Source organism: Megalopta genalis, chromosome 1 (assembly GCF_051020955.1).
Source record: "Megalopta genalis isolate 19385.01 chromosome 1, iyMegGena1_principal, whole genome shotgun sequence".
Lineage (NCBI taxonomy): Eukaryota > Metazoa > Arthropoda > Insecta > Hymenoptera > Halictidae > Megalopta > Megalopta genalis.
The window spans coordinates 30,565,302-30,582,454 of NC_135013.1; the positions used below are offsets into that span (position 1 = coordinate 30,565,302).

General features: G+C 43.3%; 3 protein-coding genes across 5 annotated transcripts in view; 2 read left to right on the forward strand and 1 right to left on the reverse strand.

Moving 5' to 3' along the window:
- Positions 1-9,954, forward strand: part of E23 (ABC transporter G family member E23) — a 250,038-nt gene extending 240,084 nt beyond the window's left edge. For all 3 annotated transcript variants that reach the window (XM_076525289.1, XM_076525293.1, XM_033466142.2), the window contains one exon: positions 1-9,954. This exon is cut by the window's left edge and continues 5,018 nt beyond it. The gene's annotated coding sequence lies outside the window, so the exon portion shown is untranslated.
- A 436-nt stretch (positions 9,955-10,390) lies between these two features.
- On the forward strand, positions 10,391-11,943 carry LOC117218129 (pseudouridylate synthase TRUB2, mitochondrial). The gene is made up of 4 exons (XM_033466267.2): positions 10,391-10,804; positions 10,876-11,284; positions 11,393-11,529; positions 11,587-11,943. Exons 1-4 carry the CDS (start codon positions 10,651-10,653, stop codon positions 11,883-11,885), a joined length of 999 nt encoding a protein of 332 aa, XP_033322158.2. The 5' UTR covers positions 10,391-10,650; the 3' UTR covers positions 11,886-11,943.
- On the reverse strand, positions 11,932-17,150 carry drosha (ribonuclease 3 drosha). Its single transcript, XM_033466266.2, has 11 exons — positions 16,894-17,150; positions 15,683-16,609; positions 15,377-15,620; positions 15,112-15,303; positions 14,679-15,036; positions 14,188-14,605; positions 13,162-14,113; positions 12,876-13,085; positions 12,496-12,818; positions 12,283-12,428; positions 11,932-12,213 (listed from the first exon to the last, which is right to left on the reverse strand). Exons 2-11 carry the CDS (start codon positions 16,588-16,590, stop codon positions 12,047-12,049), a joined length of 3,918 nt encoding a protein of 1,305 aa, XP_033322157.2. The 5' UTR covers positions 16,591-16,609; positions 16,894-17,150; the 3' UTR covers positions 11,932-12,046.
- Positions 17,151-17,153: the final 3 nt, after the last annotated feature.

The window sequence follows — 17,153 nt, forward strand, 5'->3', positions numbered from 1 at the left end:
TCTTCCGGCGGACGGAGAAGCACCGATCTGCCGGGCATCGAACGCCGTCCCGCGGCGTCGTTTCGGTTCTTCAGGCCGCGGCGACGGGCCTCGCGGACCCTCGGATGGCTGCTGCCCTCGTCTCGTTCGGATTCGAGGGATTTCCAAAAAGAGATTGGCCGAATCGACGGGGACGCCGCGTCTCCGGCCTCGGCGGTTTGTTGATGTTTGTTCATAGTTTGTTCTTTTATCGCGCGGACGCGTAGATCGCGGGGAAGACAAGGAGCCGGAGTGAGAGAGAGAGAGAAAAAGTGTATGTGCGCGAAAGAGAGAGAGAACGACAGGAAGAGAGAGAGGGGAGGAAAGAGAAAAAGTGGAGGAGAGTGTCCGACGAGAGAGAAACAGAATGGAAAGGGAAAGAATGAGAGAGAGAGAGAGAGAGGCGGAGAATGCAGGAAAGAAGTCGAGGACTGGGTGTCGGCGGGAAAGAGAGAGTGCGGGAGAGAGAGAGGGAAAGGAGACCAGCCGGCGCACCGGTTGGGAAGAGAGGAGTGAAGGAGAGGAATCCGCGATTGAAAGTCGTTCACCGTCGCCGTTCACCGAACGGACGGCTGTCTCCTGTTTCCACTGTCACGAGTTTTCTTCTTTTCCGTTGCTCGCGCCGGGGAAATTCTTCTCCGGCGACGTCGCCGGCCTTCGAAATCGGCAGCGAAATTCGCGGCGAGCCCGCGAAGACTGCGTCGACCGAGGGAAGGAAACCCGAAACTACCCCCGCGGCACCGGGCGCACCATTCCCCCTCCCCCCCCCCCCCTGCAGTTTCCTTCCCCGCGCGTCCGGCTCGTTCTCGGAAGAATCTTAGACAATTTAACACTTCCGCCGAGATCGACGACGACGAATCGGTAAAAATTCTGTCGCGACATGGAAAACGCGGAATTCGCCTTAACCCTTTCGTTTGGCACGACATGGATGTTCGAGATGACGACGCGTTTCAACGGTGGAAATATAATAATAATAATAATAATAATAATATTAATAATAAAGCGGGTGGGAAGCTTATAGCTCCCAGTGCCCGTGGAAGGGTTAAGGAACCTCAGCATCGGACTTGCTTCTCGTTCTTCGTCGCTTCTTCGGCGTCGCGGTGCCGCGTTTTCGAGGGGCGTCAACTCGAGGAGGGGGGGAACTTGTACGTATAGTAGATAGAGTAGCTAAGCAAAATGTAGAAATGGTTGCGGGGTGGGATGGCAGGAAGAAGATTCTCAGAAGTTACCATAGCGTCACGGAGGGGAGGAATTTCGCCATGTTCGACGGCCGACCTTCTCCCTCGATTTTTCTGCGAGCGACGCCGCTTTCTCTTCTGCCTCTGTCGGCGATCGAGAACCGGCTCGAACCGATCCGCGTCGAAGGCGCCGATATCCTAAGAGACCACTTCGCCGCTTCCGTTTTTTCCTAGGCCTTCGACGCCTCCCGTACCGGGGAAACTCGCTCGATACGTTCGGCGACGGAGCGAACGCTTCCGGATCGACGAATTCGCCGCCCTATGCTCGATTTTCGAGGGGCCGCGTTTCGTCCATTGGGAAACGTTCGCGCGCGTCGCGCGGACCGCCAGCGACTTACGTAGATGTCTTTTCAAAATTTTGATACTCGTATTTGTATACACCTGTACACAGCGTTCCGACATTTGTATACCGTTTACAAAGTACCATTTCTCGCCGTTGGCGAACGGCGAACACCGACGACGATCGGCCGACCAACAGCCACCAATCGATTCGGCGAACCGATTTCTACGAAAATTTGTACATTTGTAATTTTTTAAAACGGTGTTCACGATGTTCACGGACTCGACAATTTTCTTAACGCTGGATTTACGGAGCGCGAGAACACTACCAGCCGTGTTTCGTATTGGTTTGTAAAAGCAACGATAACACGTTTATTCTGATTTTTAACACAAGCGTTGTTGCAACGTTTGCCGTAATACAAATTGAATAAATAACAAATAAATGTATCTGTACGATGCGAGTGATCGTAAATTAAATGATCGGTGGCCCGTCGATCCGACGGGTTCCGTGAATCTAGCGTTAAACGATAAAACTCGGCCGACGAGGCGAACGAATTGACTCGAGCGACGGACGACGAAGACTCCCGAGTTTCTCGACGAGCATAGTACGCTGCAAAGAACGCGGGATAGCGTAGAATTGAAGCAGAAAGATCGCCGATCGTCGCGTTGTTCGTCGTTCCGCCGACGGGCTCGTAACGAAGTCTCGTAACATCTCGGCGGCGAATCACCGGCCGAGACCGCACCAGACCTCTACACACGCTTTTTGCACTAAAATACAATAAGACTGACGACTTTTTATACATGTTGACGACGTCGCCCGACGTCCGGACCGCTTCGGTCACCCCGGCGTCGGTCGCGTCGCGCGGTGGTTCGCGCCGCGACTCACACAGCCAAATTCTCTCCCGACGTTGGTTTTATCACGTTCTTTCCGGCACTCGACTCAACTCGGTCGAGAGCCGCCCCTGGAAATTCGAGGATAGGGTTAACGGGAATATGTAAACACTAGGGTTAACGATATACTTTCTCGGTTTTCGACGCGACACGGCTTTCCTTTTTGGGCGGGTTCCGCGCGGGAAGGGGGGAGGAACGATCGTCCGACGATGGACTGGGAGCGATTGAACAGGGGGACAGCGCACTCGGATGCTGGACCAATCGTTGTCCTTCGTCTTCTGAACTTTCGAGCGTATTCGAGAAACGTAGAAAAAAGGAGCGACTGATATAGATCCCAGAATTATGACAATTCCGGGAAACGGGGGATTCCTGAGGTAATTTCAAGCAACTTTTTCCTCAGCGAAAATGCAATCCGAGGCTTCGTTTGCGAGTTATCAACGAAAAACGCTGACCAATGAGAGGCGAGCTCGGCTGGCGTCGTGGCAACTAGCGGACGGCGGACCGCTTCGCCGATTGGCTCGGCCGCGTCGCGCTACTCGCGCTCGCCTCTCATTGGTCGCTGTTTTTCGTGAATAACTCGTTAACGGGGCCTCGGAGAACATTTTCGCTGAGGAAAAAGTTGCTTCGAATGACCTCAGGAATCCTTGATTTCCCGGAGAGTACCATAATTTCGGGACACCCTGTAGGCAGTGGCCGAAAATTTCTCAGACGAGTCGCGCGATCGCGGCGCATTCTTTTCGTTCGTCCGTCTCGTCTTGGACGCGATGATCCGCGGAGGGGATCGTTGATCCCAGGGTCGCTGCCCCGTCGATCATCCCCTTGCGATACACGTCCCAAGTCGACGAGCACACGTGGGATTTAGACGATTAAACGGTCAGTTGCCCGCGAGGGGAGCAGCTGATTCACCAGAAAATATGTTCGTAGATGGAAACTTGATCGTTGATCCCCGCCGGATCAGCGGGTTCAGGTTCTCCGGATGATGGGAATGGGATCGGGGCCGGCTGGCGAGGGAATTAGGGTGACGAGACGTAATAACGCGTGACTGTTTCGCTTTACAAAAATAGTGCCTTTTTTACAAAGACTCTGTTGTTTGTGCCAAGTCGAATTCACACGTACACACTCACACAAACGTGCACAGGAAAGAAGAGAGAAGAGCGAGAGAGAGAGAGAGAGGGACACGACGAACACGTACACGGGGACACGCGTAGACGTATGAATGCATATAGGGTGACGAAAAAGGAGCGACGCGGAGAAAGAGAGCGCCGGACAGAAGAAAGCGAGCCGATTAGAGGAGCTCGATCCCTTCGATCCGCCGACGTGGAGCCAATGAGAACGCGACTTTACTTCTGACTTTGCTTCGTCTTCGTGACGGAAATTTTGGCGAGCCAAATTTCGCAGAACCTACGATAGATTTTTGTTGAATTTTAATTACCGAGCTTCTTGGTCAGAGAACGTCCGTTTCAGGGCGCGCGAACATTCGTCGAACCTTCGAGGAACTTTAAAAGAGTCTGCAGCTCCGAGCTGTGCGTTTTTTCCAATCAGCCCGTAGCAATCGTTCACCTGTCGGAGGGTGGGGGTGGTTCCCATTGTTTCTGCATCGGGCGGATTGCGAGGGATGAACCTCGGATATATGGAGAATGCCGAAGACGAGGGAGGAGGACGCGACGGAGTGAGAGAGAGAGAGAGAGAGAGACGTTCGCGAAAGAATGGCGGCGCAGGTAACGCGTAAGGGAGAAAATGAAACGCACGCACAAACACACTGCCACACACACCGCCACGATGTAAGGGTAGCGGGGGAGAGAGCGAGATAGGGAGATTAAGAGGGATGAATGTCAAGGGTAGGAGCGAAGAATGCCGGAACGACGAGGGAACGGAGAACCTCGATGAAAATAGAAACATGTGCAATTGGAAGAGTAACCGGAGTGAGAGAGAGAGAGAGCGAAAGAGAGAGAGAGAAAGATAGATAAAGGATATCGCGGGACTAACAAAAAAAAAATGCCAAAAAGTGTTCCACTAATCAATGCCGCCGTGGATCCCCAATTAGTACCTATCGTAAACCGAATGAAATTAACAAATAATAATCGACTTGTAGAATGTGCTAATGAGGGACGAAGAGAATGAAATGAAGAAGTTAATATATAACTCTAACTACGGTTATATACATATACATATATATATATATATATATATATATATATAAATAATATAATATATAAAATAAATTATATATATTATATATTATATATTATATATTATATATTATATATTATATATTATATATTATATATTATATATATGTATATGTATATGTATATGTATATGTATATTTACCAATGGCGAGGGAAAAAAGTATATATACCGTGAGAGCCTACAAACGATATGCGGATAGTGACAGTACTTTTTGCACCGTTGATTACGTTCGAACACGATTGCAAATGAACGGTATCGAAAGTACACGTGTTTTTGAATTTCCAATGGTCCTGCTATGTATCGATACTCTTCTCCCTCGCCGTGTGTATATATATATATATGTACAAGTATGTATGTGCGTTTGTACATGTATATGGACGCGTGTATGTACGTATATGTATATGTATGTTCGCGATGCACGGGAGTATGTACGCGCACAGGGTGGAGCACACCGGATACGCAGCACGATCCATCATTTCCTTCGCGCTCGCAAACCATAACGCCATCCATTTCCCTATATCGTCCACCGTCTTTTCTATCGATCGATACCTCGGAACTCTGTACAGTAGTAAAGAGATAGAGAGAGCGAGAGAGAGAGAGAGAGAAAGAGAGAGCCTAGTTTGTCCGAATGAATGGGCGACGACGTTCGTTTCGTCGTGAACCAGACGGTCGTTTTCTTCGGCAGTTGAAAACTCGTTCATCTTCGACGACCCGTTCGTACAAACAAGGTTCTATCTATCTATATACATATACAGTCTCAACGAATCGCGGACGTTTGTGCAGTCCCTTTCGAAGCGTACTTGAACCACGCGATCACATGGAAAGTCTGTCGAAAGGGTGCTGCTATATGTAATATGTATGTATAGCCCCGCTTCTCGCGAGTTAGCTATTCCCGTAGAAATCTCCGCTTGGAATTTCTATTCTCGAGATCGTACTTCGCATAAACGTCCGCTGTTCATACGGTACCATTTGTACATATTGACCGCACCAGCTATACACATACATGCATATACATACACATATGTACGCATATATACACGCATATATGTATATATATAATATATTATGCATATATGAATATATAATGTATTATGCATATATGTATATATAATGTATTATGCATATATGTATATATATATATATATATATGTAATATATTATTACATTATTATATTATTATATAATATATAATAATAATAATATATAATAATATAATAATATATTACTAATTATTATATTATGCATATATGTATATATAAATATATATATACATAAATACACATATATATACATATACATATATATATATTGAAACGATTAATAATACACTTAGCATTAACAGAATTACCCCATTATTACATGAGATGATATTAATTAACTGATAGTATTATACCTGTTGTCCCAGTAGCGTACTATTACCTACTACCCTCCGCCCCCGACCATTAGGAGAAAAATTGAAAAAAAAAAAGTGAATAATAATAATAAAGATGGATCGTTATCTACCGTTATCGCACTTTGAGTTTAAATCGTTGAGATAATCGTCATCGGTGTATCGATAAGGATTACTATTATTATTAATTATTCTATTCTATTCTCTTCTATTCTATTCTATTATTATTATTATTATTATTATTAATATTATTATTATCGTCAAGCATCGTCGTTGTCATCGTCGTTGTCATTGTCGACCCGCGCCGTTCATCGTCACGTTACCACCCCATTGTCCCGCCGCCCCAGCTTCTCCACCGTTCGCCCCGCCCCCTCTTTTATCGTTTCACGGCTGCGACAGTCCATTCGCCTTCCACAATCATCACCATCATCATCACCATCATCATTCCTCTTCCTTCGATCGCCGCATCTCCGCCGACGATTTCTTCTCGTCGCTGGCTCGATCTTCGTCGAAAATGTCGAGACGTATCGTCGATATTTATCACGTTCGAGGATTCTTCGCGGTCGTCAGACCGCGCCCACTGTGGACTTTGGTTCCCCGAGATCGCTCTCTCTCTCGTCGCGATCCAAGACGAAGTCCCCGACTTCGACTTCGACTCGCTGTTTCTCGATCCAGCGTGCGGAGCGCGGCGGATCGCCGACGATCGTTGACGGCGCAAGCCTCCTCCTCGGGGCGGAGGAGCCAGCTCGCGCAGCGGGCTTTCCTCGATCGGGAATAAGGGAGGGTCCGCCGGTTCGGGGACACCGTATACCGATTCCTTCCACGCGTTTTTCATTTTTCTAGACACATTGTACGAACCGCGGCCGTTGTTGTCGAAGGAACCATTATACGAGGACTCGCCCCGGACGAACTCGCCTCGACGACTCTCGGGCGATCCGAGAGCGGAGGATTGTCTCCCGCGTGATCGTCGACCAGGCCCCCGCCATTAGGCTGATTAATGGAGGGAGATCGATCGAAGAACCGAGACCGGCGCGGGAAGAAGAAACGGATCCTCTTCTCCTCATCCGTGCTGCACCCGTCCTTCGCGGCCCGATTCCTGTTGCATACCCCGAGACGTGCGTGTGCGTGTGTGCTCGACGAGAGAGGGCGACGATTCGCGTCGGATCGGGTCGGATCGGAGGCGACCGATCCGGCCCGATTTTCGACGGGAAGGGACCGACGACCGCGTGCTCGCATATCGCGGGAAATATCTTCCCTCCCCAGCGCGGAAGATATAATTCATTTAAGCACTTTAAAATATATAATCATTTAATTTAATTTAACACGTTGAATGCCACGCCGGTTTTACAGAAATTGCCTGTGGCGCCACGACGAATTTTCTTTTATGCGATACATATAATGTTGAAATATTATCTGCAATAGATAAGTTACAGCGTATAACCATGTTTGACATGTTAATTGCGACGGGGATCACATTTTAGTTTCTAGTGATTTTACGTGCGGCGCCAACCCAAAGGTTTATCCACACGGCCCCCATGGGCGTGGAATTGGGATACGCCCAATCAGCGCGTTCCCGCTCATGCTTGAATTGGCGATGGTAATAATACAAAATTTTAGATATTGACATTTGTTTGAAATTATATATATTTCTATCAATTTGGGCGCGCCGGTCACCGGTGGCCTCCATGGCGTCACCGCCAAGTTAAGTGCCGGTCACCGGTGACCCCCGTGGCATTCAACGTGTTAGCAAACTTTTTAAAAATTTTTAATTTTTAATTTTTGATTATTAATTAAAGCCTCCCACGCTGCCGCGTGAAACGTCCGAGAAGGAGATTAGTAAAAATCCTCGGACTTGTACGGTCTTTCTTTGATTTTTATTTAATTTGTAAATAAATCATCCCTCGTGAACTCATCTGCGAGTTCTGTCTTCCGCGATATGCGCGCGCCAAGGTCGCTGCCTCGAATCCGGTAGCAGCGATTGGCTGGCATCCGGCCCGGCTCCGCCTACGTCAGGCCCACCGGCGGTCCCATAAATCCGATAATATCCGTATCTTGTGAACTCTTCGCGGCGAATTTGACACGATGCTGTAAGGCGAGGTTCGTTGTTATCAATGTTTTCGTAACGTGGACCGCTTTTGTGGACCCCCGTTTTATCGGGGGCCCTATCGTGCGGGCCCAAATTCCTTGGCCCGTCGGGATTTGATCAGAGTTTCCGTTACTCGTCGTCCGATTCATCGATCTTTATCAAATCTCTAATCGCGTTCGGTTCGATTCGACAAAATGTTGTACTACTTTTTTAATGTTTAACACTTAGCCAACCGAACGGGGAGATCTGCCCATTTGAAATTCAGTCGATCGACCACCGAATTGATCATTAATGAAAAATGATCGCTTAATTTTAATAACACGTTTAAAAATATGGATGCTAACTTTCGAGAAGATTTACTTGTGTATTCGTTATCTCAGGATACTGATATTTTTCTCGGTAGAAATAATTTCGTACAAACATTAAAAAATCACCATTTCTCATTACGGTAAAGTGACTTACGCCACTTTCAAAGTAAACGGCTCAAATAATCCATTTATGTTCACAAGCCGAGGGAAAATTCGGCAGAATTCACAGAAATTGTTGCCAAAGCGCGAAGTGCAAGGCTCGAATGATCGTATCTCCACTCCCCCAAATTGTCCATTTCCGCGTACAATCTCAGAGCGCCAGAGAATTTACTATACTTCCAAATATCCTGAAAGGTGGCAAATAATCGACAGAGCTAAGACACTTTAACACTTGGCCAACCGAACGGGGAGATCTCCCTGTTTGAAATTCAGTCGATCGACGACCGAATTGATAATCAATGAAGAATTAAAAATGATCGCTTCATTTTACTAAGATTTACAAGAGGTACGAACGCTGAAGAAGTAATCGATGCCATATATAAGTTTGCTTCACCATTTTTGTTTATTCGAATGAAATATTTTAATCTTGCGAAAATTGTTGAGATTTCTAGCGCGGTCGTGAAAGTGTTAACCAACTATGCTTTTCATCTGACGACGTGGCGGAGCCGATCGGAGGGTCCGCCGGCTGGACGCGATCGATTGTTCCTCGTGGCAGGACTCTCGAGAGTCCTTGGTCCCCGACTCGACTTGGTCCCCGGTCTTGTTCCACGGCCGCTGCCGTTTCACCGATTACAGGGTCGACGAGCGACGACGATTCGGGGTAGGAGAATCGATTTGTTAATATGTTACCGCGAAGCGATGCTTGTTGCGACGAAGCTCGGGCTCGGGCTATTCCCGGTAAGGACTACGTACCGCGGGCCTCGCCGTGGACGGACACGGGCGTCCCGGCGCCGGTGTGAAAGAGTTGCTGGCAACTTGGGGGAACCGACGAAGACACTAAAGTCCGTTTCGGTGTTTAGCGAGTATGCGCGGAATGGAGCGCGAGCGCCGGACACACCGTTGTCCACGGGGGCCGGCCCATTTGTTTCTTGTCTGTAGCCGATTTCTACGGGGCGTCGAGTTCGAGCGGTTCGGCGACGCTTCAGAACGGAATTTCTGTTCCGTGGATATCTCGTGGCCGGAGATATCGAGCTCCGGGGATCGCATTCTCGGGTCGGGTTTTCCATCGAGACGCCGCGCGGACTGCTCGAATCTCCTCGTCGAACATCGCGACGTCATCGGAGGAAACAGGCTGGAGGGTTGTGCGCTCGCGAGAGCGAAAGGGAAGACTTGGCAGAGTAATTGAAAAATAGATAAATAGAGTGCGAGAGAGAGTGCGAGAAAGAGAGGTTTCAAACGATGGCGTTTACCCTACATCACCTGTACGCAATATGAAATTGAGTATACTGAGCAGAGCAGCGAGAACCATTTGTCCTAGTCCTAGTATTCAAAATCATCACCATAATTTATAACCGATTTCAATTTAAATCTAATAAAATGATGTTATAATACCAACATGTCTTGTGGTTGTATCGTTGTGCATCCGGATTGGTAGTAGACTTGTGGAGGGAAATTAATAATGTTATGTAAATCTGAAACAGTCCTGTTTATCTTTTCCTTGGGGGGGGGGGGGTTCCTTGGTTGAGCGTGTTGAATAACGTATCCGGTTTGAAGATACCGCCGTTTGTGACACGTGGCGCGCCTTGTGACGAAATGTCGAAGCTCGTTTAAGGGGTCCGTACAGCGCCAAATCGTGCAGTGGCGAAACGCTCAAACTGTTCGACGATTTACCGACGGAGTAGATTATCCTTTGGAATTGTACGGTGGCGTCATCTGGTGTTTTTCTGGAAACTTATCTCAGTCGGTCATTTGTCGTGCAGTTTGAGCGTTTTGCCACTGCGTGGTTCGGCGCTGTACGGACTCTTAATCAAGCTTCGAAATATCGCCGCGGATAGCAGCACGTGTCATAATGTCATTATCACGATTATGTACCGCTAAATAGGTTTAACCAAAGATGTTTGTTGTACAATAATAAAGTAACGAAATGTTGACTTTAAAAAATATATAGATTGGATGGAATGTGGTTATTTCAACTTCGTGTAATTAACTTTTCCCGAGGAAGCAATATATTTTTCTGTTGAATGCATTTTGGTGTATTGTACCAGTGAGATTATTTGTCTTCACTGATTTCAACAGGAAAGAGAAGCGTATATGAAAATGAGTATTACTAAGAACGTAATACAGAAATTTGTAAATGATGCGCGTGTGTTGTATAGAGGATTAAATGGAGTGTTCGTTCTTTATAAAAGCACGGGTAATGTATTTGAACAAATGAGAACAACAGTCATACTAAACTTATGTAAAGGTAACAGTACTTGCTTTAGTAAGTAAATAGTATTTTGTGTTCACATGTTTTCATTTTTGGTATATTTTTAGATTTAAATGCTATGCGTGTAAGACCTCCAGTTAAGCACGTGTTTATAGAAGGTCCGACAAATGGGCCGATGACTGTTGGTGTACGCGATAGTTACGCTGATAATACGTTAGTAATAGGACCTCGCTATCAACCGAATGATTTCAGGATGGGATGCACAAAAATGGTACCGATGGATACCTGCGGAGTTACAGTTTGTGGTATTAATAGAGGTAACAGAATAATAATGAAACTGAATGCTGCGAATGTTACAAGATTTTACAAAGTTAAAGGAATGCTTGGTCAAGCAACAAACAACTATTTCTCTACTGGGAAAATAATAGAAAAATCTACGTATAGACACGTAAAACGCGGTCATATCGACAAAATATGCAGCGCGATGCAATCTTCTCATCAAAGAAAGATGTTCGAGTATGTATCAAATTCGTTACTCAGAAAACCTTTAAAATTTCATCTTTTTCATTTCCAAATTAGCGAGCTTCAACTGCATAAAATATATATTCTGTAATATATTTGCAGATTATCCGGAGTAGATATACAAAGCCAAACAGCATACGAATTGGCAGTGCAAGGTCTTTTAAGACCAAACGTTCGGTATATTCCCATGATATATATGATTAGATGTATAGATTTTTCACCTCCGGAGTTTACATTAGGCAAGTAATTTCTATAAAATTGTATAACTTGTGTATCCTAATTGTACAATGTTACAGAGATCGTTTGTATGAATGAGGACGAAATGTATTTGAAAACTTTAGTTCACGATCTTGGAATGCAGCTCCATAGTACAGCTACCTGTACTCAGATTCTTTGTATTCAGGATGGTTTATTTACTTTGCAACACGCATTACTAAAGAAACACTGGGACTTGAAAAATATCCTGGACAGCATAAGCATGTGTCGAAAGATTCTTGCAGAGAATAAAGATTTGTTGAAACAAGAAAGTCCTGTATTGGTAGATCATAGTTCTGAAACTAAACTTATAGAAGAGCGAAAACAATTATCGCAATAATCTTATATAAATACTGAATGTAAAGTTTGTAATATATAATAAAATATTTTTAGCACAAGTGTTCAAGATTTATTCCACTAAAATTATAAGTTATGCGTCATTATTATACATTTGATACAAACGTTGCTTTAAGCTTTGATTGCAATAAATTAACTATACAATTATATTTCACTGCGACTTCTTTTAGCACGATGATTTGACTCGTTATCATCGTATTTATCTGTCGGTTTCATAGATCTGCCCCTAGATTTATGCTTATTTGGCCACTGTTGCATTTTCATACTCTTAGCTATAACACGCTTTTGATGATCCAACTGTGGGAATAAATCTGGAAAAAATCATAGGAAACTAGAAATTACAATTCCAACTTTGACTTTGCACTATTCAGCTTCTATACCTTGTGATTTTTCTAGCGCTTCTTTGGCCGAGTTCATTTCCGCTTCTTGTATGCTATGACCCGACGCTTTCGCCAATCGTTTCCCTTGAAAATATACAGCTACGGTATATACTCTTGTATTTGTGGGACCTTTACACTCGATTACTCTGAAAACAAAAGTCAGTAATTATTTGACGATATCGTATTTAAATTTTAATCGTTATTGCAACTTACTTATACACAGGAATATCAGGTTCTCCACCATCCATTGTCCTTAATGTTAAACAACATTGTTGTAATTTACTCTTTGGATCATTCCAATCTTGATTCATGATAAAATCTTGTAAACGCGGGAAGAAACATACGTCACAGAAAACGTGACAATATTCTAAACCTTTGTCAACATAAAGAGCTCCTAAAAATGCTTCTAGTAAGTCAGCTCTGTCTTTAGTTTTTAATTCAGCTTTTGGATTTCCATAAAGCGCGTATTGGGTCATCCCTAAATCATCACACACAACGGCTTGCGTTTTATTATTTACAAGAGAACTTCGTAGAAGCTGTAAAATGAAAAGGAATTGTATTACGGTTCGTAGCAAGAAAATAATGCTACTTACCGATAGGTGACCCTCATGATGTTCTGGGAAATACTTGTACAAATATTCTGAAACTATGAGTTGTAACACAGTATCTCCTAGAAATTCTAAACGTTGATTAGAACCCAACGTTAAGTTCGTGTATCCTATACTGCGATCAGTAAATGCTCTTGCTAGGAGACGAATATGAGTGAATTCTATGCCAATGGATTCTTCGAATTTCGTTAATTTCTGTGTAAAACGAAATATTAATTAATAGTAAAAATAGTTTCTAACTTCAATGTCATGTATGTCAATGTTTGTTCACCTGTAATAATTCAAAACTCGGTATCCATTGCCTGTCACCAGTTGGTTCCTGTTCCTGCAGAGGATGTTTAGGATAATTTACCCAAACTTTCATAAGATCCTCTTCATCTTTGAACAGTGTTTCACCAAACACTCGATCAGCTACTTCTATACCTCCATCTAGGAACAGTGAACCCATCAATGCTTCAAAACAATTCGCCATGGCATGTCTTAATTCCAAATCGTGACACAGATCACTGCCATGAGCGTAAAGCATGTATTCCTCTAAGTTCAGCTTTTTCGCTAATACAGCGAGGTGCTGATTTTGAACGATCGCTGCTCTATAGGTTGCTAAGCCACCTTCTTCCAAATCAGGGAACATATGAAATAAATGGATCGATGTGAGAAATTCAACCACCGCGTCCCCCAAGAATTCCAATCTCTCGTTGTGTGCTATCGAGGATTCAGTTTCTGTTCGCGCACCGAATCTTGACATTATGTTGATTAATGTATTGATACCGCGTTTGCGTGTGTTCATGTAATGAATCCGTCGATCGCCATACTCGGGTTGCCTTATTCCACAATTGGTCAAAGAATTTCGGGCATGATCCGGATTCGTACCGAAATTTTCACGGTAACTCGGATGAGTCAGAGCTAATTGAAGAAGATACCTATTCTTAAATTCGTATCCTAGTGTTCGTTCTAAGTTATCCAAGGATTTATGAAATCTCAAATGGCAAACAAGTACAGGAATTAGCATGGCGTGCTGTACTATGTCGCACATTATCCCAGTCCTGTAAAATCCTTCAGAGCTTACATCGACGGTAACGTCACGCTTCATTTTACTTTGCGTTCTCAATTCTTGAAGCTTATTCTCCTTCGCTTCCAGTTTTCTCTTATCTTCGAACGATGGCTTTGGCATGTTGGCTAGTAGGTGTCGAAATTTTACATAGTCCCTCCATGCTTTTTGGTAACTGAAATAAAAAGCGTACAATTAAAACATCCTGACCTAGTAGACAAACAATTTTATACGACAGAATGTATATACTCCGCATTTCCTGCATAGCTAAGTTGTGGAGGTCTGATTCCAAAATGAACAATTTCCGGATAAGCGATCACACCGGGCGATAGATCCGTTTGATTCCTATCCAATTGGTCCACGCGAACGCTGCACGGCTTTTTTCCTGGATATGTAACTATCATACCCTTCACCTCGTCCGCAAAATTTTGCCACTTATATTGCGGCATCTCCACTAGTCTAGGTAAGTCTCCTGGGTCTATTAATAATTTACTACTTTTTATCAAATAATTTAAAACCTCGTTCATAGAGAGGATCTCCTGTCCATTGTCTGCCAAGTCGCGTACAAATCTCGGCATAAAATGAAACTGTCCACAGCCAGATTTATCTTGCGCGGCTTGTAGATCGAAATCAACAAGCTCCAGTACTTCCTTAAATAAATAAGTTTCTGAAAATGAAAGTAATTTTTTAAATAAATGCAAGTAAAAAAGTTGTGAGTACAAGATATGATAAACTCTTACGGAAAAAATCCAATTCTTGGATGGTAAAATTTTCTGGCAACTTCTCATCTATGTAGAGAATTGTGTATTCTATATTGAATCTGATTACTTTACACGTTGGCAATTTCACAAGAGGAAAATGAGAGAGCATAGAGAATCCTTCGAATATAAATTCATGTTCATCGTGTTTGATGATTGTCGGCGTTTTAGTCAGGAAATTCGTTGGAGGACTAATTGTAATTCGGTAATGATATAATCTATCCGCGTTAGTTGAATTTAAATTACACTTATTTATTGCCCCTTCTCCGGCGTAAATGCCATGACGAATTCCTGATCTTCTTGATTTCGCACTGCATCTACATAATGGTCCATCGTTCATCTGAAACATATTAAATTGTTAAAATAAATTTGTACACGTTTGAGCATCAATAAACACCTAAGGAAATATACTTACTTCCCCTGGATCATTAAACCACATTTCCGGATGTAATCTTTGTGGATGCTGTTTCTTTGCCATTAGTTCTTCCATTGTTCTATCATCTTCATCCATTGAACTATCACTGTCCGAAGAGGAGCTGCTACAAACTTCTGATTTGTGTCTGCATAAACGTGCTCTAGTTTTTCTCGGCGGTGGTTCGTAAGGAGGCTAAGAAATCCAGAATTAATAATTTGAATGTGTAAGGATTGTTAGTTTTACTCCATAATTACAATAAATATACCTGTAGAGCTCTTGCACTTGTAGCTCTATCCAGTAATATTTTCTTAAACAAGTCACATAATTCGTGCAATTTTGATGTACCTCTCATTATCTTTGGACTGTTCTCGTCTCTGGAATAATACAAATCTGCTGGTGCAGTGCGCGTCCAAACTTTTCTCGCGTTTTCCATTATACCTTCGGGCCCCATCGCCGACAATTCATCCATTTTTCTTTCCATATCTTTGCTGGTTGCACAATAATCCTGCCTGTGAAATAATACAATAGCAAAAAATGTTTCTGTAAAAACAATTTTAAATATAGATGCTACCTGTATTTTTCAAGAAGTAACTCTCTTTCTGTAGGGTCCTTTTTACCGGAGGTATTGTTATTTGGACTACTAGCTCTGGAGGAGTAAGATTCTTGCGATTTTGAACGTTTCCTGGTTCTGTGAGTGGAGTAAGATCTGTGAGAACGCGACGTGTACGTGGAATTCCTTCTATAGGACGATCTTCTATCAGACGAGTCTCCATTATGCGACCGTTCTCTAGAGTTTGATCTGTTTTTATGATACTTTGAATATCTATCTCTCTGAGAATCGTATCGTGATTTGTACGGTGATCGACTAGATCTGGATCTACTTCCTGGACTTCTAGAACGTTTCCTACTAGATGAATGACTATTTGAAGATCCTTTATCTCTGAATTTATATTCGGATCTTCTACTTTTAGAGGAATCATTACTTTTGTCATACACAGGTTTCCTATTGTCTTCCTGCGCTTGATTTGTCTCATACCAAGAATTTGTATTATCTTGCGATTTGTTCCATTCACATGAGTAGCTATTAGGATTCCACTTGTTGGTGGTATTATTGTGATAAGTAGATCTATTATCAAAACTTGAATTAAAATTTCCTGCAACTGGTTGAGGGTAACCAGGAAACCCGTAGTTTTGATCGTTACATTGTGGCTGCGTTTGATTTTGATAAGAAACATCAGAGTAAGAATTTGGACCTTCGTTTCTATAACACGGTGTTATAGATTGATAGGAAGGCATGAAATTGGCTGGTTTAGTCTCAGGCACAGTGGAAACAGGTATGTTGTAAGATGGCGGTGGTTGTCTAAAGTTTGGAGGTGGAAAATTTGGAGGAGGCACAGAATAGTACCCCATGTTTTGTGGCTGAGAGACCCCTGAATTCCAAAAATAAGATTGGCCAACATTTGTAGGAGGATTTGCCATTTTCTATAAAATACTTTATCTGAAAATCATACAAATATTAAATTATTAAATCGTAATTTAATTACTCCACGATTATAATTCATGATTCAATTCTACTGTAACTTTGTACAACTATAAGTCAAATCTCAGTAACCTCAATCTGAAGAGGAAGGATTCTTTTCCAGGTTTTACACCGTGGCAAAGGCAAATTAAAAAAGTTGTCATCTCACAGCAGTTTTGAATTGTACAGATACGAATTACCGAGATTCGACTGTCAACGCATGATGTTAATAAAGTTGTATAGGCATGTATACGTATTCTTACAATGTTTGACGTCCTTCGATGTGATAAAATTCCGGTAAACGAAAACAAATAAAGAATACAGTATTAATCGTACTTTCACTCCGTTTTGACATTTATCCAAAATAAAAATTACAGTCCTTTTGGCACCGGTAAACGAAAACAAATAAAGAATACGATACTAATCGTACTTTCACTCCGTTTAGACATTTATCTAAAATAAAAATTACAGTCCTTTTGGCACACACTACACGAACGAGGCGAACGAGTATGACATCTGGTGG

Bases quoted from the DNA above. Each gene is read 5' to 3' on its own strand.
- LOC117218129 (XM_033466267.2), top strand. From the start codon at position 10,651: ATGAAAATGAGTATTACTAAGAACGTAATACAGAAATTTGTAAATGAT. The intron at 11,285-11,392 runs GTATGTATCAAA...ATATATTTGCAG, and splicing joins CATCAAAGAAAGATGTTCGA to ATTATCCGGAGTAGATATAC. The intron at 11,530-11,586 runs GCAAGTAATTTC...ACAATGTTACAG, and splicing joins ACCTCCGGAGTTTACATTAG to AGATCGTTTGTATGAATGAG.
- drosha (XM_033466266.2), bottom strand. From the start codon at position 16,590: ATGGCAAATCCTCCTACAAATGTTGGCCAATCTTATTTTTGGAATTCA. The intron at 15,037-15,111 runs GTAAGTATATTT...AATATGTTTCAG, and splicing joins GGTTTAATGATCCAGGGGAA to ATGAACGATGGACCATTATG. The intron at 14,114-14,187 runs GTATATACATTC...TTTTTATTTCAG, and splicing joins AGCTATGCAGGAAATGCGGA to TTACCAAAAAGCATGGAGGG.